The sequence below is a fragment of the Cibotium barometz genome, chromosome 26 (assembly GCF_041138505.1).
Source record: "Cibotium barometz isolate CiBa-2024 chromosome 26, ASM4113850v1, whole genome shotgun sequence".
NCBI lineage: Eukaryota > Viridiplantae > Streptophyta > Polypodiopsida > Cyatheales > Cibotiaceae > Cibotium > Cibotium barometz.
This window is the reverse complement of record NC_141071.1, coordinates 9,671,552-9,692,492: the sequence shown is the minus strand read 5'-3', so window position 1 is coordinate 9,692,492 and position 20,941 is coordinate 9,671,552. Positions and strand designations below refer to the sequence as shown.

The 20,941-nt window shown below is 43.8% G+C and overlaps 1 protein-coding gene across 2 annotated transcripts in view; it reads left to right on the top strand.

Moving 5' to 3' along the window:
* LOC147623647 (sphingoid long-chain bases kinase 1-like) overlaps window positions 1-15,465 on the top strand; it is a 61,269-nt gene extending 45,804 nt beyond the window's left edge. For both annotated transcript variants that reach the window (XM_086820234.1, XM_086820235.1), the window contains exons 5-9: window positions 9,457-9,494; window positions 9,633-9,779; window positions 12,897-12,996; window positions 13,913-14,886; window positions 14,971-15,465. In XM_086820234.1, the coding sequence (XP_086676360.1) occupies window positions 9,457-9,494; window positions 9,633-9,779; window positions 12,897-12,996; window positions 13,913-14,886; window positions 14,971-15,117 (1,406 nt within the window). In that variant the 3' untranslated portion in view covers window positions 15,118-15,465. The remainder of the gene's footprint in view (window positions 1-9,456; window positions 9,495-9,632; window positions 9,780-12,896; window positions 12,997-13,912; window positions 14,887-14,970) is intronic.
* Window positions 15,466-20,941: the final 5,476 nt, after the last annotated feature.

Genomic DNA, 20,941 nt, shown 5'->3' with positions numbered 1-20,941 from the left:
TGCTCGAGCGAGGTCAGTGCTCAGCGCTCTCCGGACTGCAGGTGAGCGCCAGGGAACTGCCAGGGCCTCCCGGGAAGGTGTGGCGGGCGGAGGGGGAGGAGGGGGAGGCGAGGGAGGTGGAGAGGGAGCCGCTGCCGAAACCGGAGCGGGAGGAGGCGATGGTGGAAGCGAGGCGGTGGGAGGGGACGGGGGTGGGGGGGGGTGAAGGAGGGGGGGCTGGCATCTCCTGGTCCTCAGTCGCTGCAGGGGTCTCCTTCTGAAGGGGAGCAAAGCTGTTCCTCACGGGAACCCAGTGAGGCTGAGACTGTGGCTGCTGCTGCAGCGGTCTCTGGGCGTGCTGCTGTGGCTGTCTCCCTCGGCGGCGCCCCTGTCCAGGCTGCCACTCCGAGGTCTCTGTGGCCTGAGCAGGTGTCCCGGAGGCAGCCTGCCGAGCCGAATCTGTGGGCGGGCCATCAGTAGCCTGCTGCTGTGGTGAGGGTCGAGGTCTCCTGCGAGGGCAGGCCTTGGCCAGATGACCGACCTGCCTGCAAATGAAGCACTGGTTCGGGAGCCCCGAGAACTCCACTCTCTGATCTATCCCCCCCCCCCCCCCCCCCTATCCTAGGTAGCTGAATGACCTTAGGAAGGGAGGAGATGTCAGACACCAACACTCTGACCGAAGGTAGCCCAGCTGCTCTGGCCACCACTGAAGCTGCTGAGGGGCCCGTCTCTAGTACCGAGCCCACCAATGCTCCGAGCCTGGAGAGGAGCGGAAGATACTCCCGGCGAAGACCAGGGAAACAAACTGTAACATGGAAGAGGCGCTCTCCCTGCTCCGCCGCTGCTGGGTCAAATCCATGCTGCCAAGGTCTGAAGAAAGCCCGAGCACCCCTGATGTCAAGGGGACTCATGGCAAGGACCTTGGCAACGCTCTGGGCGGCCTCGAACTCGAAGCAAGAAGGAGGGGCGGGGTGGGAGAAGGCGAACCCCAAAAAAGGGGGAAGGCGGGGGCTGCGCGCAAGAGGGAAGGGGAGGAAGCGAGCAGGCGGCAGGGGGGGGGGGATGAGGCGCAGCAGAGTGTAGGGGGGGGCGAGAAGACAAGGGGGGGGCGCGAGGAGAGGAAGCGAGGCGGAACAGAAAAAAAAAGGGGGGGGGGGCGCAAAAGCGGAAGCAGGCGGGGGGGGGGGGGGGGGGGGGGGGGGGGGGGGGCTAAAAGAGCAGGCGGCGGGCAATGCAGGCGGAGGGGGGGAAGGAACGATGGGCAAGCGGGGGGGCGAGCAGGTAGGGGGGGGGGGCGACAGGCGCTATGCAGAACCACGAGCAGGGAGAGGGGAGGTGGGAGCTTCAGCGAGCCCACTATCGTGACCAAAATCAGACCCAAATGGTTTCCCTTGCCGACAAACGTTAAATGGCTAGGTACGGTGACACTCTTATTTGGTACTGTATTCATCTCAGTTGTACATGGACATCATCTGGTTCATTGACCCCTTGGAGCATTGTATTTGTTAAATACTCCCAATAAATTATAATATATCATATATTGAAGGGGGGGGGGGGGTCGGCCCGTTCCGGCCCGAGTGCTGGTGTCCATCTATCAACATTTCATTTCATTTTAATTTTCAGTTGTTATTAAGTTGTCCATTTAAATTGTGATATTTATTTTGTGCTATTACGCGTGTGGGTGTCCAACGGAGTCTATTCCCACTTGACGGGATCGGTTTCACAATACATCTAGAAGACATAGGTCTGCACCATCTGCTATTGTGAGGATCACCTCACCAACACCTTGAACTGGATAAGAAGAATTGTTTACACATGTTACTCGCTTGCCCTCAGGGGCAGCCATAAGCTTCTTAAACAAATCCCTCCGTGAGGTTTGGTTTCCCCGCTTAGAGAGAGTGAGCGATGTGTCCCGGAAACCAGCTCCTTTTCGGAAATTACCTCATCAATATTGAGTAGCTGCTCTCGAAGATCCTGGATTTTGATCAACCATACTATCACCATCATTCATGTCCAGGTTCTCAAGCTCTTTCTTGAGAAATGCAACCCTGGTCTCATTCTTTACTTGATACATGGTTTCAAGTACATCCCAAGCTCGCCGTGAGGTCCCGCAGGACCGAATTGCGGTATGATTGATCGCTTTACTGACAAATCAATCAAAGCCATGGCTTGGGCATCGCAAGTATCCCATCTCTTCTGCTCCTGTGAGGGAGAAGTAGGTACTGCAGCTTGTTGAACACCAGAGCCAGGCGTGTTAGGTGCTATGTCAACAGGGCGTACATCTTCACGTGACACATAATCCCATAATCCTTTGGCCATAAGAAGATTTCTGACCATGAAACTCCAAAGGGAGTAATTACTGTCATCCAATTTGTCCTTGCAACTCGTGGTGCTCGGGGGACTAGGGCCTTTGACACACTTGTTGATACCATCAATGCATATTAAAACATTTAAACATGGCCATAGCCTTCACACATATCCATCATCACTTTGCATAAAACATAAAAGCTGGACAAAACATCCACAAATACTGAAAATGGAGCTTGGAAATGTGACACCACATAGAGGCCGGAATGGACTGACCCCCCCCTTGGAGTATTTTATTACCCAAGGAGAAAATATCATGTACAAGCTTTGAGGGCCTTACTCTCCCCACGGGAGATGCCGGATTATTCATATACAAATGCCATAACACAGCCCAACATGAGGCAACCATAAAATTCAGCCGGCACATAGCTGTAGAAATGCCGAGCCAACAATATAAACCATATACCTCCGTGTGGGTATTGATACTTTCCCAAAAACCACGGGTCTTGTAGTACAGGTTCACATTGCCACTACAGGGGGGATTTATAGGCATTTATGCTATGAATTATGCCACGTATGCTATGAGTAGTGCTACATGTGAACATGGGCTAACCAAGGGCACTTTTCTCCCTTTGGGTTTTTTCCCTTGGATATTAGGTGTGAGTACACCACAGATTATTGTATTTGATATTGTGGAGTCAACTCCCTTGCTCCACACATTCTATGTCATCTTCTTTGTGTGAGCATCAATCACCATCTCTCTCCCTCTTTGTGTTTGCTGCTGTGCTTTTGTGATTCTCTGTTCTTGTGTAACCCTAACCCCTAACAGGGACCTGGCAAGTCCTAAGCTCAATGCGCCCCATGATACATGAGATTGGGCCCCCAGCATGTGGCCACTGGGTAAATGGATAAAGGGGTTCCATATCAATGGCTGCCTCAGATGCTCCTCTCAGGCAACTGGAGCTAGCTGCCTGAGGGCCGGCCGGCTTGAGATAGTCCCAAGCTCGGAGGAAACTTGCTGCAAATCTGTCCTCAAAGGCAGGGCTAAATTCGCGGGCTCGCATCTCTGTGAAGATCCATTTGGTACTCCGCGGACAAGGGCCCCCTAGACTTGGAGTGCGGGATGAAATCCGGGCTAAGAGGAAGTCCTTCCAAGGCTCACCACCGAGAAGCAGTCCCTCTAACAATCAACTTGCCCAACAGGGCACGACTCTAAATAGTAGGTCAATGATGCCTAGGTCCTCTTTGCGTTGCGGTTGAATGATCACTCTCCATGCCACCTTGGTCCTGGCAAGCCTCCTGTCATTGGTGGCCCATAAGAAATTCCGGATCAACCACTGTACCTGACCAATACATGCTCAAGTGAAGGCCCAACAAGAAGTAATGTACCACATGGTGGCAAGAAGGACCTGGTTCACCACCAGCACTCTACTAGCTAGGGAGAGTCTCGCAGAACTCCAGTACAAAAGCTTCTTCCGAATGCTCAAAAGAAGGGGGGCGAGCTGCTGCTCCGAAGATACATCGATGCCCACTTGACATCCAAGATAGCGAAATGGAGTGTCCCTTGGAATCCACTGGAAAGCCTCAACTAGATGCCAAGTCGGGATGGGTATAGAGCCTACCCTGAAGGCACACGACTTATCCCAGTTGATCTGCGCTCTTGATGCACGACAAAAGATCTCGTTCGCCTCAGCGAATCTCTAGAGATTCCCCACATCTCCAAACAGGTAAGCTGCCGTATCATCTGCAAACTCTGAGTCCAGGTGGTAATTCTACAATCTCTAAAGCATGAGCACTAGCACAAACATGAACTCCATGAGCTATTGTACGCTTGCTTTTTGAATTATTTGAGCACTGAACTCGCGACTTGTCTTTTGAGGTTGAAGGTACCCAAAGGGCCCTAATTTTGACAAGAATTAGGGCGCTTTAGGTACTCAAACCATGAGTTAGCTGAACCAAATGTTCGATTTTGAAAGTTGTTCGGTCGCTTAGAGGTATCACCATGCGACAACTGCTGTTGTGATCGAGGAAACGATCGCTTGTCATTGTTACCAAGTTGTTGATGTCAACGATCTTGATTTCGATTTGGAGAAGAAGATCGATGAGAATTTTGATGTTGCAAATGTTGAGGTGTTGAAGACGCTTGAGAGTCAGAAAGTTGCTAAAGTTGCTGCGAGTATTGAAAGATCATCCTTTATTTATTTTTTTTATTTTTTATTTTTTTCCGGAAAAACGATCCTTCTATTAGTTAATGAGAAAACGCCATAAGGCTACAAAGCTCACCTCGCAAGGAGGGATAAAAACACAGTGAACACCTGACCTCCACCCCCGTGGTGGCTGGCCGCTCTCTGGGGGGGGGGGCTACCTAGTAGTACATGTGGGAGGTGAGAAAAGCCAAACTGGAGGCCTATAGTGCCAAGTGACATCCTTGCCCCTCGCGGTGAGGAAAGGGCCAGGCTGTCACGTGCGGAGGAAAGCCTTGCGGCGCCCTCTCATGCGGTCCGAGTCGCCCTAGTGTCCTCTCAAGGTGTGAATGATGTCCACCCAGAGGGCCTGTATGACCTCCGCCGGTGGAGTCGCCTGGCGGTCAATGGCCTCCCTGCATCGGGCTCTCCATATGTGCCAAGCCGTCATGCTGCTGATCATCTCCCATCTGTGCCCGACCCCCTCCTGAGGGGCTGCCGAAGAGAAGTCTGGCGTCGGAACCACCGCCATCGCCTTGTCAGAGACTTGGATGGTCGCACTGCCAGGGACGTCCTCATATCCAAGGGCCGGGCCGCTGTCCGTGGCCCAAGCCACCGCACCCCACGTCACCAGCATCTCACCTGGTGAGCCTGCAAAAACCATCCTGAGAGCGCGCTGCCAGACCTGCTGAGCCTGTGGGCAATCCCATAAGCAGTGCTGCTGCGACTCCTGTGCATGGCCGCACCGAGGGCAGGACGCTGGGTGTCTGCCAAAAGCTAGCCAAGCCCCCACAGCCAGTCCTCTATGCGCTGTGAGCCAGAGAAAAAGCGTCACCTTCCGGGGCCGGAAGCTGGCCCAAAGGCGCTGCCAGAAGTCCCTAAGAAAGGCAGTATAGCCTTCCACTTTGCAGAAGAAGCCCTCGCAAAAGTTTACACTTACAGTGAGATGAAAACTTGGAAGATAAGAGAGAGAGAGAGAGAGAGAGAGAGAGAGAGAGAGAGAGAGAGAGAGAGAAACCTGAAATCAGTTTGATGAGCACACAAGAATTCCTCGTCAAGTTACAAGTTTGCCTAAGGCTAGTTGGGGGGGGGGGGAGAGAACTGCCACGTACAGATCCCTCCAGTACGGTATTGTACCGTACTGTACACTAAAACATACCTTACTATAAGGTAAGTAGTACAGATGTAACCTTGCATGATCCGTTTCGGGGTGGTAAGCTGATGAGAAGTCTAATTTGGTACCCATAATATTTAATAACGCCCGCCAAAAGAGACTTGTAGTCTTAGGATCTCTCTATCCCCCACAATGGACTTCGGCACTCTATGATACTTGAACACTTGTGCAAGATATATTTTAAGCATATACTCAACTTTGATGGTCTTCTTGACCGGCAAGAAGTGAGCTTGCTTGCTAAACCTGTCCACAATTGTCCAAATAGCATCATTACCCTGTTGGGTCCGTGGTAAATCCATAATGAAATCCATTGTAATATTTTCCCATGGCTGCGTGGGAATAGGCAATGGCTGAAGCAAACTTGGTGTCTTTTTGCAAATTTCACCTTTTGATAGGTGATACATGCACGTACATGTGCCTCTATGTCCTTTCGCATACTTGGCCAAAAGAAATACCGCTCAATCATGTTCGTAATAGACATTATGCCTCTGTGACCAACATATGGAGGAGCATGGCACTCATCCAAAACCTTTTGCCTCATGTGAGATAGTACACATAGGCAATTATCATCCTTTATTAAAGGGTCCTAATGTGGAGAATTGAGATCCACAACTCACTCGGCATAGCGAATAGCTAGAGCTAAGGTGGGAGGATCATATTTTTGGACATCGTAACGCAAGGTGGGTTCTAATCTCAAGATGAAAGCATGAAACTCTTGATCAGAGTACCAATGTGATGGATTGAGAGAGATAAACAGATAAGGAACTAGTTTGTTCCAATATCCGGAGTTTAGAACGGGTCTGAAAATCCACATTGGTAAGTATGAACTGCACCTTTGCCATCATGAATCCGTCTCTTGATCAGAGTACCAACGTGATGGATTGAGAGATATAAACAGATAAGGAACTAGTTTGTTCCAATATTCGGAGTTTAGAACGGGTCTGAAAATCCACATTGGTAAGTATGAACCGCACCTTTGCCATCATGAATCCCTCTATGCCACCAAATGAAGACATTGTCTTTAAGCAAGGATGCAACTATGGCAACTTTCTTTGACTTCGAGAGGTGTCAAAATAGAGATTCATCTTATAAAGCCATTGTTCCAAATTTTGACGATATAAGATTCAAGGAGCTTAATGTCCAGCTTCTTATTGTGACTTGTTTCAATAATTGATACAGAGCTTTTAAATCATCACCTTGTTCTTCAGAAGGAATACAATCAGAGTTTGCAATGCTGATAGCCGTTGATGATGACGAAGAAGAAACAGAATCCCAAGATTGTCTTCTTGTGTCTCCTGCTCACTTCACATAAGTTGTACTGTTGTAGAGAATGGAATCACATGTAACTCCACAATTTGTAATCGCCAATCAGGAGGAGGTGGAGATGAATCCCATTGCGTATCTTGTTCTTTCTTCGGCCATTGGTGATGATTCTGCCTGCTGAGACGACGTGGAGATGAATCCCATTGCGTATCTTGTTCTTTCTTCGGCCATTGGTGATGATTCTGCCTGCTGAGACGACGTGCCTGAACTCTAATAAACATTGGATTGGGAAGTTGGAAATTTAGTGTACACCTCCATCGCCATCACTGATATTTGTTGTTGAAACATGTGAAGATTTGATGAAGATTGTTTGGGGCAGCCGGCTGAAAATTGTTTTGTGACAAGAACCGGCTGAATGTTGATATGGCGGGCACCAAGCCAAGCAGCACATCACGAGTTCAAGGGCAGTTCCATCATCACGTACAAGCACTGGGCAGTCATGTCTTCACCATAGAGGGGGGGTCGGCATGCAGAGGGGGCGGATTTGGGTCACGGATTTCATGTGCAGAGCGGAGCAAGGTATAGGGCTGATCACATTGGAGTCATTTTTGTTGAAGCGAAGCCGAAGCCACCATTAGAAGGAAAAAAAAATTTAGTGTACACCTCCATCGCCATCACTGATATTTGTTGTTGAAACATGTGAAGATTTGATGAAGATTGTTTGGGGCAGCCGGCTGAAAATTGTTTTGTGACAAGAACCGGCTGAATGTTGATATGGCGGGCACCAAGCCAAGCAGCACATCACGAGTTCAAGGGCAGTTCCATCATCACGTACAAGCACTGGGCAGTCATGTCTTCACCATAGAGGGGGGGTCGGCATGCAGAGGGGGCGGATTTGGGTCACGGATTTCATGTGCAGAGCGGAGCAAGGTATAGGGCTGATCACATTGGAGTCATTTTTGTTGAAGCGAAGCCGAAGCCACCATTAGAAGGAAAAAAAAATTGAGTCAAGAGTATGGTGCAGAAATAGGCCATTGGTTGTGCTGAGAGGAACACCTTGTGTAGGCTGAGGACACACACATCAGGAAGTGGCAACCGGGTGAGTGCATGAGCAATACACAGAAGTTAAGGGGAAAAAAAAATCGTGAACTGCCGACAGAGGAATGTTGATGCGGCCGTTTTGTGCCTATTAAAAGGTGACGAAACATTGTTTTTTATTTTCCTTTTATTTTTGTGTGTTTCCGTGTATTTGCACTGGGTGGCCCACCATTTGGGGCGTGTGTGCACCTTTAGTGGCTGGAAGGTAAGGTGTAAAGCCTTTTAAAGGTGTTAAGCCTTGATGCTTTTTTAAAGCATTAAAAAAAACAAAATGTCGTGGCTCATCAGAGAAGGGTGGCAACCATTGGAAGGGGCCGATTCAGCTTGAAGGGGCACGAGGGCTTATGCATGGAAGAGAAGAGGAGCGAGACAACCATTGGTCAAGGCTAGGAACACTCGGTAAGCCTACAGCTTGCCATCATTTTTTTTTTTGGGGTTCTGAAATCGAGGAACTCAAAAATCATGCAAAACTGGGAAAAAAGGGCCGAAATTGGATGGTGCTCTTTCATAAAAACCTTGCTAAGGCTAATTTCAGGGTTAAGGTTCAATGATTTTTAGGGTTAGGGTTTTTTGATTTTTTAAGGGTTAGGGTTTGGTTGTGGGCATCTTGTAGGTTGGAGTTTGTTTGCTCCAATACCATCGTTAAGCTTTTAGCTTAATTAAACATTATTAAACATAATTGAAATACTTGAGAAAATAGGAGTCAGAGAGCGGAAAGCTGTGTTGTTTGCATTGATACACAAGGCCTTCTTAAGTAGGGCCTGAATAAGTAGAAGTGAAGAGGCACATCCTCAATGTAGGATTGTGACTCTTAGACGAATAGTTATGTCTATTAAATGAACAGTTGTCTCCTAGATGAGACATGTCCTTTCACAGTAACCCTTGTGAAAGGTTGTCCTTTCAGGACACCCTTTCACTAATATTAGTGATTAAGGTGCAGTTTAGTGAGATTAGTCACAAATCGTGATATCTTGGGCGGACAATCGGGGAAAGGGAAACGGTCTTTTAAAAGCAGGGAGAAGCTGCTTGCCTGGCTACAAAGGCTGTTCCGTTTATCTGCAATGACATCGTTGTTATCATTTGTTATTGAGATGTCAAAATTCAACTTTCACATTGCATCTCATTCATATGTCTTTTATGTCTTGTTTGTAACACATCTCTTAGTCAATCTAATGAATCTATTTCATGTATTCCTATATGAAATATGTTTCCCCCCTTGCCGTTCTCCGTCCCCTTCCTCCTCTTGGACTGCTCCCATTTCCCTTTTGTCCACCATGCTTGTTTCTAGCAAGTATGTTGTCTGTATGCTGTAAAGTGGTGACTGTAATTGAAGGCTCCTGAATGTAATTGTTCAGGTGTTGGCTATTCTTGCACTTTTTTCAATCATGCTAATTTGGTGCCTCTTTGCTTTGCTATGCATTTGTCTGAAATTCAAATGTAAAACTTGTGCAGGTATCATATGTGTGGGAGGTGATGGCATTGTCAACGAGGTACGCTGTTGTGGAAGTTTACTGTTAACAAGTCCCTTGATCACCGTGTGTCAAAGTTTCTTCACATTAGTTTTGCCTTTGCATGCATTTTGATCCTGAGGTTGTATTCTTTACAAGAGAAGATGGCATGGTGTGCAGGTTCTAAATGGGCTCTTAAGCAGAGAGGATGCAAAACAGTCGAGGGCGATTCCTATTGGAATCATTCCTGCTGGCTCAGATAACTCCCTTATCTGGACCGTCATGGGTATCCGTGATCCTGCTTCAGCTGCGGTTGCCATAGTAAAGGTCTCTCTCTCTCTCTCTCTCTCTCTCTCTCTCTCTCGTGCATGTCATGATTGTTTCGTTCACAGGTCAGATTTGACTGCCAGTTTGGCTTCGACACCTTTTATTTGTTCAACCTTGATGTTTTGCCTTGGCAAACCATAGACCTCTAGCATTTCATGATTTTTTTTCGTTAATCACAGGTTAGATTTGACTGCCAGTTTGGCTTCGACACCTTTTGTTAGTTCAACCTTGATGTTTTCCCTTGGCAATCCATCGACATGTGGCTAATTCGTGTGTTGTGGTATGGTGACACTCCTTGATGAGTGACCAATGTAGCATGGGTGCTTGCGGAAGCGTGTTTATGAATTGATTGATTGCGATTAGTGCCTAATCAGAGACTTAAACCCATGCACAAAATTCTACTTCGTCATGCTCCATACATAGTAGAGAGAGATGACCTAATCTACCATGTATTACTAACATGAAATATGTACAATGTTGAATAGAGATACTCATTGGTAGCACTGCTTCCGAGCTCTCAATGACTCAATGATGATCAATGAATGAATACGACTATGGCCTAAACTCCTATTTATAGTGTCTAATGGTGGTGAGTTGGCTACCAACTCTACCAACCTTAATAATAATGTCCAACTAAGTGTGTTCACACAATAACCCAATAACTCTGTCCACATTGGCCTGCTCATTGGGCGCTAGGACACTATTCCAATGATCTGGCACAATATGGTATGGCCTAGACTCCTATTTATAGTGTCTAATGTTGGTGAGTTGGCTACCAATTCTACCAATCCTAATAATAATATCCAACTAAGCGTGTTCACACAATAACCCAATAACTCTGTCCACATTTGGTTGCTCATTGGGTGCCAGGACAATATTACAATGTTGAATAGAGATACTCATTGGTAGCACTGCTCCTAAGCTCTCAATGACTCAATGATGATCGTAATAATGTCCAACTAAGGGTGTTCACACAATAACCCAATAATTTTGTCCACACTAGGCTGCTCATTGGGTGCCAGGACAAGATACAAACACATGAATCCGGCCACGTACTTACCTCTTTGCTGGCCAATGGATAGAAGCATGTCCATGTCACACTTGGGAGAGCATGCAGGTGACATCCCCTCTTGCGTAACTTGGAGCACGGGTGCAAATGATGCTCCACCGCTCCAACCGGTATAGATCTTTCGGCGAACTCGCTTTCTGCTCCACACAATAGTCGTCCGAACTCCAATAGCATGGCTATTGGACCTGCTGTCTCCAATGACGTCTCCGCTACGGCCTTCTCAAAAATTGTGATCAGTGGAATAAGCCCCTTTGACTGTGGATGCTCAGCTAGCATGGTAGACACCACTGTTGAATCGCTCATCTTATCCTCCCCCTCAATAGAAAAAGTTTGAGTCTCAATTGATGACTCCTCTTTGGAAATTGGAATGGAATCTTGGATGGGTTGCCCTCCATCTATTTGTGCTTGCTCCTTGGGCTTATCCTCCCAAATCTACTCCTTACTTGGGAACTCTATCACTAATACCACTTCCTCTCTTGAAAGCTTTCTGGCATCCTCAGACATGAGCTTCATCTATGGATGGACTTACCACTGTGTGTGTTGCCTTTCTTGCTTGGATGTCTTGTTGGCAAGCTGCCAACTAGCTCTCCAATTGTTGGATAATCTCCTCACTCCTCTCTATCCTGTATGGTGCCACTATGCTTTTGTAGAGATCGATGTTGGTACACACACACACACACACACATATATATATATGCATGCGCGTGCATGCATGTGTGTGTGCATACATAGTGTGTGACATGTGTGTGCATACATACATATATATATATGTATGTATGTATGTATGCACACACACACACGCACACGTGTGTGTGTGTGTGTGTACATATATACATACATACATACATACATATATATACATACATACATACATACATATATATATGTAAGTATGTATGTATGTATGTATGTATATATACACACACGCATATATATATGTGTGTGTGTGTGTGTGTGTGATATATATGTATGTATACATGTATACATGTATATATATATATATATACATGTATATATACACACACACGCGCGCATATATATATACATGTATATATATATATATGTGTGTGTGTGTGTGTGTATACATATATATATATCACACACACACACACACACACACACACACACATATATATATATGTATGTATGTATGTATGTATACACACACACACACACGTGTGCACGCGCGTGTGTGTGTATATGATCACACACATACGTGTGTATATGTATATATACATATACACGTATATATGTGTGTGTGTGTGTATATATATATACATATACACATATATATACGTGTGTATATGTATATATATGTGTGTGTGTGTGTATATATATATACACACACACACACACATATATATACGTGTGTATATGTATATATACATATACACATATACACACACACACATACATATATATGTGTGTGTGTGTATATATACATATACACACACACACACATATATATGTGTGTGTGTGTGTGTATATATATATACACACACACACACACATATATATACGTGTGTATATGTATATATACATATACACATATACACACACACACATACATATATATGTGTGTGTGTGTATATATACATATACACACACACACACATATATATGTGTGTGTGTGTGTGTATATATATATACACACACACACACACATATATATGTGTGTGTGTGTGTATATGTATATATACATATACACACATATGTGTGTGTGTGTGTGTATCTTACCACCCATTACATATACACACATATGTGTGTGTGTGTATCTTACCACCCATTACCGGGTGGCTCGCTCATCGCAACACACACACACACACACACATATATGAACACAGATTCATGGGCAGGTACCGACTCGCATACCACCCATTACCGGGCGGCTCACTCGTCAAGAACTGTGGGGCATTCGTTAGAACATATATTGGGGGGGGGGGGGGGGGGGTGTGCGGGGTGGGAGGGGGGGTTCTATCAAAAATGGATGGAGACTGCCTATATGGATTAGTATATGTTGTTAATTGGCATTTTTCACTTGTTGACAGGGAGAGTTGGTGTCTACAGATATTTTTGCAGTGGAGTGGATGAAAACTGGTGATGTGCATATGGGTCTCACAGTTGCCTACTACGGATTCATGAGTGATGGTGCGCTTCTTGTCTTTCAAGGAACACACGTTTATTATCATCTATATGATAGACTTTGTAATCATTTGGAAAGGGAACAGGTCACATGTACACACTTGAGGGCCAGGTTTACAAATATTTGGATGCAGATGTGCATGCAGAAGCACTCACATTCACACACCACATACTGGAGTGCTATCCTTCTTACATATAGCTACATACACATGGACATGCATGCATACTCATGTGCAGGTCAATGTCATTCATATAATCATGTGGATGTATATACACATTGGCATGGGTACAAATAGGTGTTCTAAGAACATAATAATCTTGTAGAAAATGTTGCTGGTTCACTTATTAAAAGCTTGTGTTTCTGATCTAGCCAGATGCTAATAAGTTGGGCCTTTCCTTATTGTTGGGGGAAGAAGCTCATGATATACCCTAACACACACCAAAATGTTGTCTTGTTTTGGGTAGAAGTGCATTGTATACTTTCTGGAGGCCTAGAAAGCAAAAAGAGATTGGGAGTCTCATGCCGGAGAGCTGCAAGGTAGCATTGGTGAGAAGCCATCCTACCACAGAGCAAGATATGCTGTAGAATGGTGTAGGGCGGCCATAGGTCTGCTGTAAGGAGGTGATTGAGGAGCAGCACGTGTCATGTTTAGGGCAGATGGAGGAAAGTGCGGTCACAATTCAGCAGTGCTAACAAGAAGGGTAGGAGGTGTGTACTGGCCAGAGTGGAGCTGCTTGTTGGGGGGCAAGTGCAATGGGCTGGCAAGGGAAGAAGAAGAGTAGAGAAGCACAGCTGCTTATATCGAGCAGCACCCTTAAAAATAGCAGGAGCATTTTATGCATAACCTTGGTTTTTCTCCAGTTAGTTCCTGATTTTGTTTGGAAATATAGACTGAAAGTTGGTTTTTTTAATGTTTGACAGTGTTGGAGCTCTCAGGAAAGTATCAGAAGAGGTTTGGGCCTTTGAGATATTTTGTTGCAGGTGCCCTGAAATTCCTCTGCTTGCCAAGATATGAATGTGAGGTTGAGTATCTTCCAGTCATTGGACAAGGTCACCAAGATCGAGCAGAGAGTAAGGGCATACATACTGAGGTTTCCATACACACTTTTGATGATCCAATATACGATAAGATTGACCTAGAAGCAGGATTGAGGACAACAAGCAATGGTGCCCTCAACCATGAGTCTGCCTTGATGACGCCCAATAAAAGCTTGGGTGAACACGACATATTTACAGGCATGATTGATGCAAACAGTGAGCCATCGGAGTATGTCCGGGGACTGGATGCAAAATCGAAGCGGGCTCCTTTGATGCGAGGCAGCTCGGCACAAGCTGGAAATGAGGACATGGTTGCAGTGAATCACTCGATAGCAGGTCCAACAACTCCTTCCCCACGGCCCCGGACACGATCCAAGTCAAGGATAGATAGAGGTTGGTCAGGCATGAGCCCTGGAAATGGAAGCTCTAGAAGCTCGTGGGACTATTCCATGGTGGGGGACTGTCCAGGAGACATGTTTGCTGTTTCCGGAGATGATGTATCCAAATCCTTGGGGTTGAAGTGGAGCTCTCAGGAAGGTTGCCTGGATGTGAAAGCTAGCTCTGAAGCAGTTGTTGGTCAGGTTACCCTGAAGCATGGGCAGCTGCCAGTGCACAATGCAGAGGATGCGAAATGGGTGGTGAAGCAAGGCCCTTTTTTAGGCGTCATGGTGTGCAATCATCGATGCAAGACTGTTCAATGTTTGAAATCGCAACTGCTGGCCCCTACTGCAGAGCACGATGACCGGATGCTGGATCTTGTGCTTGTTCGTAAGGTCGGCCGATTCCAGTTGCTTCGATTTTTGGTTTTGATGCAGTTTGGCCGCCATCTATCCTTACCTTTTGTAGAGTACACAAAGGTATTGATTTTCTTTTTTATTTTGGAATTTTTTACTTTTTAATTTATTTTGGCAAAGATCGATCTGATTCCCTTGCTTTTGCAGGTACATTCTGTGAAGCTCAAGCCGGGGAACAACCACCATAAGGGTTGTGGAATAGATGGAGAGCTTATGGCCCTTAATGGACCCATATCCACCACCGTACTTGAAGAGCAATGTCAGCTCATCGGACACTCAATTCTGAATAATTAGAGAAGTGAGGGAAGAAAGTTTGTTGTACAGATCTATAAGGAATTTTCGGAAGAAGATGAGGATTTGTTATGAGCAGTCGAGATAGACCTTCATTCGGCTAAGAGGTCCTTGTATTATTATATGTAGATTTAGCCTTTGCCATTTTAAGGGAAGAAACACTCTATGATCTGCCAATAACAGGTTGATGGTCTTCACGAAGATGGTAGGATCTTCTCAATAAAATCAACTGAACTTGAGTGTAATCACTCCATGTACACTAACATCACTACACAGATTTTGTGGGTCTTTGATTATTGCTTTTGAATGTAATTTTTCTTTGTTTAATTATGATACTTGCTATTAGTTTTAGAGAGTTTTGAGGGATATTATGGGTAGGCTTTCTTGGAAGAGTATTTGCCCCCAAGTATCTGCACTTTCCTAGATTAAGCAAATCGGTACCTGTGTTGCTGCCATCAACTTTTACCCTTTGGGCACTTCCTTTTGTTTCTTTTCTGCACCCGCTCCTTTCTCTTTTCTGTTTCAAGTGCCTTGCCTCTTCTTTGACTGGTTACCATTGTTATTCTCTTCCTTTTATCATTGTGCCCGATCCTACCTCTTGTGTGTTAGGGTGTGCCCCTTCATAAATGGTAGGTCCGAGCCCCTTGGTATATGCTAATGGCTCTGGAATTTTGTGTTAGTTCTACGGAGTTGGAAAAATAGGTGGAGTAATTAGTACCTAAGTTTGTTTTTCCACTTAATGGTTGTAATGTTAAGGAGCACTTACCATTTCTCCCATTGGCTTTCTTCTTGATCCGTACATGCAATTGGGTGTACCGTTGTTTTCATGGTAAGACTACCTCCATAGAATAAAAACCATGGAGGGTGGGTATAGCCTTTGTACTCCCTTTTCTCTACTAACTTCATCTGTAATGTACCATTGCCAGTGATAATCATGTTTCTTTGCAGCATAACCTTTTTTATTGGAGGTTGAGGCTTCATCTTTATCCTTGCCTTTGGGGTCATTGCTCGTGGAACCTATCCTATCTGCCACTATTTTGATAACTCTATGAAACACTCATTCAAACCTTGGGCTTTATTGCTTTCCTTAAATCTTTTTGTTTCATGACAAGCCTTATATCCTTAACTCTAGCTATGAAGTAGGTTTACATCCTTAGGGCGTTCTCCCCTGATACATTGATTTTTAACATTTGTTGTCTGTCCAATGTGTGTTTTGTATCCTCTCGTCCTTTGTTTGATCTCCTTGAGTTGTAATACCAACTGATCTTAAAAGCCTTTGGGTTGAAACCTTATGAAAGGCTGGGCATCTACCTTCTCCTTCAATTGTGCTTCCATATATATGTTACTTTATATATATGTACTCAATTGTGCTATTAGTTCTTGACCACTTTGAGTCTTCATTCAGCTTTGCAGTGTACACCTCCTTTGATACAATGAGCAAAGACCTTTGCAAAAATTTCAAGGGTTTTTTTGAGGCTTCAAATTTTTCTTTTGGATTGGATCTCCATATAGATGACTTCAGCTTGAGAAGGATCTAAGCTGGTTGATCTTAGATTAATCTCAACAAACTTGAGGTTGAATGGGGTCAGCTTCTTGTTGAATGGGTTCATTCAACAAGTTCATTGCTTGTAGCTTTCTTTTAGCATTGTTTGAAAGTCTACTCTTGCACCCAAAAACACAAAAAAAAGTGAAACTTTCAACATCAACGTTCATCATTTCCTACAACCTCACACTATCATGTTTGTTATCCTTCCTCCAAGTGCAAGCCCGTCGTTTCCAACAGTTCATGCATTTTTCTTTTGTATAAAATCCTCTAGCTTGATAGTATCTATGGCAAATCTTTATAACATGATTAAAATCTATTGGAATCATGTACTATTATGACAAAAGCGACCACACAGTATGATTATCTCAAAGTGCAATGATAGAGAACATATCCTAACCTTCTATCCTTTGTGATGCCAATCAATTTTGAAGGTCCTGAAGTTCTAATAATGAATATCATCTTCTCCTAAAGTTCCAATAATGATATATCCTTGGATCATCACCTTTATACCTCTACTAGATACTCTCTTTTGTTACAAGATTTTAGCCCCCCATTACATGTATATTTGTGCAGTGTCCATATTTTGTAAATGGTTGTACCTCCTCACTACCATTATTCCTCACAAATAATGGTTGTACCTCCTCACTATTCTACTATCAATAATGTGTAAATGGTTGTACCTCCTCACAAGTAATTTGCAGTTGTAGCCTTGAATCCTCTCTGGCCAAAATTCTAAAACTAGAAACCTCTAGCAACAAGATCCTCTCAAATATCATTTGCTAGTGGCAATAAGCTTATGAGAAAACTCTTTTGTAACATGTTACACTATTCAACCTCCCTCATAGCGGTGACACATTTTACACTATATCATGAAGATGTAGATGCCATGATCCCCCAGCTATAAAGAGCATCAATATGAAAATTGCTATAATGAAGGTCAAGGATAATGAACATTTATGAATGTACTTAGTAGGAGTGTTATTTCTTACCTGTGATGGCTTTATGAGAGCTTCATCATTTGATTTGATAGATAGTGAGTTGTAGAGTAACACAATCCCTCAACAAAGTTATTAAGCAATCTTATAAAATCAACTCTATATTAAAATCAAGTCATTGACGAAGTTAAAGCAACAAAAAAACTATTTATAATATGCTTATAAAGAGTTTTGATGTGGTAAGGCATTTAGTGCTCATAACAAGGAAAGTAGACAAAATCATTTCAAATTAAGCTGTATTGCAAGCATAAGAGATTGAAGGTCATATTCTTCATGATAAAAGGCTCACACAATTAAACTAGACTCTATTGTAGTCTCCTTAAGCACTGGCATGTATAGCATCATCTCTATATTATCTTAAGAGTTTCAGAAAGTTGCCACGTGGGAAGAATTCGGAGGCTCGGAAGGGGAGGAGGAGGTTTGGGTAGAATTTGATTTTGGAAGCCTCAAAAGACGTGCGAAGCACTCGTTGCCAACTAGTATTAACTTTATGCTCCAACTTCCTAGTCTCCCTCTTGATGTCATCAACAAGAGGTTTACTCCACCTCCTTACAAGGACTCACCTCTCTCACCCTTGTTGTCATCAACAAGAGGTTTACTGCACCTCCTTACAAGGACTCACCTCTCTCTCTCTATACTCTCTCACACCAATTATAGAAAGACATGTGCAAGAAGCAACAAGAATCTCATCTCATCTCTCTCTCTCTCTCTCTCTCTCTCTCATATACATACACAAGAGCAAGAACAAGGAGAAGAAAAGAGCTCACTTAGAACAAAGGGGGATTGTGTCATTATATTATGAGAAATTTACTCATATACAACTGGGCCTTATTCACACTTACTACCCAAACTTACTACTAAGATTGGTGATTTTCTAGCTTTTCTCATAATATTTATAACATTAATAGTGCCTTTTCATGACATTTATTGTGCTACTCTCGTCTATAATAGAGAGTGACTTTGTTAGGCCCAAAATGGGGTTAAGACCCCCACCAAGCTCCATCCTCGGAACTTTGTCTTGGGCTAAAAACCCTATCGCCAGGCTTAAATCTATAATGATTTTATCTTGATTAAAGCATGTGCACTATTCTCATGTATATAGCCAGGTAAGCATCGAAGATGATGATAGTAATATAAAATTTGCTACTCCTATGGATCCCTATTCATATCAAAACACAAGATCTCCTTATCAAAATTCTCTATGGCCTTCTTTTGGTCAAGAAATACCATGATTAGCTTCATGAATTTGCATGACATCATGATCGCTAGATTGGTATTCTGTGCTAGGCTTGTATCCATAGGAGAAGACCTTTTTATTGACTCTCTATGCTGTTGAAACATGATGGATCAAACAATAAAAACTTGTAACATACATGAGAGATTGGCATATATAGATGATCCATTCTTTGTGTTGCTAATTCCCATATGTATATTTTCCCATGTTCCTGTATAGTGATAATGTAGTTCTCTCATCCATATAATAGCCACTCAAGGCTCCTCTCAAATATGCATCACATATATTCTTTGTCCACTTCCACTGCCAAAAGCAAAAGCAGCAAGAGTGGCTAGGATGTAGAGCCACTTTCATACATGGACCTATCCCAACTCTCAACTCAAGAATAGAACCTTGCAAAAGGTAAGAAATCTCCATAAACATCAACATAAAGGATGCACTCTTCTCAATGCTACAATGCCATGCTCCTCCTTTGCCCTATCTCTTACAAAGAGCTAGGTAGGTAGCAAGGAAGCATGAAATTCCCAAGCTGGATCTTCATTGAAGAAGCTATGCTCATGGTTGTTTGCATACAAAATACTCCTCATGGCCATGATATGGAATGCACAAGCTTAGCACAGAACCATACATGGAACAAAGTCATATAATGCTCCTCAAAAGTCTGAAGCAGACTGGGAATTGCGCCGTCTATTTTGTTGGTTTAGATCAACACAAAACATTGGTGCAAGTCCTTGAAACCACCACCATATTGGTTAACATAATTCTTAGGAGGCAATGGTCGTTTCCATGATGGCAATGAAGACAACGGGACATGGATAAACTCAATGCTTTGTAACTTTCTCATGGTCATTCATCATGTGAAGGAAATGGACCTATAGTCAAACATACGTGACAAAACAATGTTATTCTATTAATTCAACAAATACTACTTAGTAGCATCAAAGGATTTACATGAAGGTTTCACAAAACATAGGATCTACAAGCCATAAGAGACAAAGGACAAGATTACTCACTCGATAAATCTTTTGATGATATGTTGCATTCATTAACTTCTTGATTGCATTTGTTTTCACTTCTTGCTCATCCTTATCCATATACCAAATGGAAGCTATTTACATGCTGCGTCAAAATTTACTTTCCACACTTACTCCGCATGTTATACATGTGATTTTATTATTAAAAAACTCAAAGATAAAAGATACCCTACATGTGACGCTATAAATTTAAAAGCATAGAAAAAAGGAAGATAAGATGTTACCGAGTAAACCATTCTACAAAGTATGGTTTGGGTAAGTGGATACCAGAATCTTTTCCCTTGACTAAGCTCCTTCTTTCTAACCATCTCAATGCTTCTCTTCTCCTCCTAAGTGGATCCCTCCAGAAAGTGATGGTGGGCATCACATGACACCAAAGTACTAGTATGTCATAGATAGTCTTTCAAGTTTGTTATCATACTGGCCTCTTCATTCATTCTTAATGTTATACAAAACACATGAACATAAGAGTGTCTTACATAAAATGGACTCACATAGTACCAAAACAAAGTGGATTCACATGGTATCAAAGTTCTTACAAATTAAATCTTTGCAATAATGTAATCAATATCATTTCATCTTTGGCCTATGGTGCAATGATGTGTGTCGTAACTCTGATGTGGTGAGCCTTGTTGTTGGTAAAAACCTCTCCAAATGCTTTGCATCCATGAAGCAATCCTATGGTTTTACCCTCCCGAACAAACATCATTTTGTTGGAAAGGAATCCCCACTTTGGATCACCTTGAATCTCACTTTCAAACTCATCATTCACAAGAATCCAATTCTTTTCCCATTTGGACTTGATCTCATCATCTACCTCTATGGTGGGCCCATCGAGCATACTCATAGAGACGATAAATAAAGGAGCCCTTTGTAGCAACATATCCCTCTGTCTCAAAAGCTCTCTTTATAAAACTGAGAGATCATTCCTAAGGTGATGAACGATGGGATTGACCAAACAACGAGGCGTAGAGGTATCCTTGGTGGCACAATCCCTTTGTCATAGAGATGGACTCTA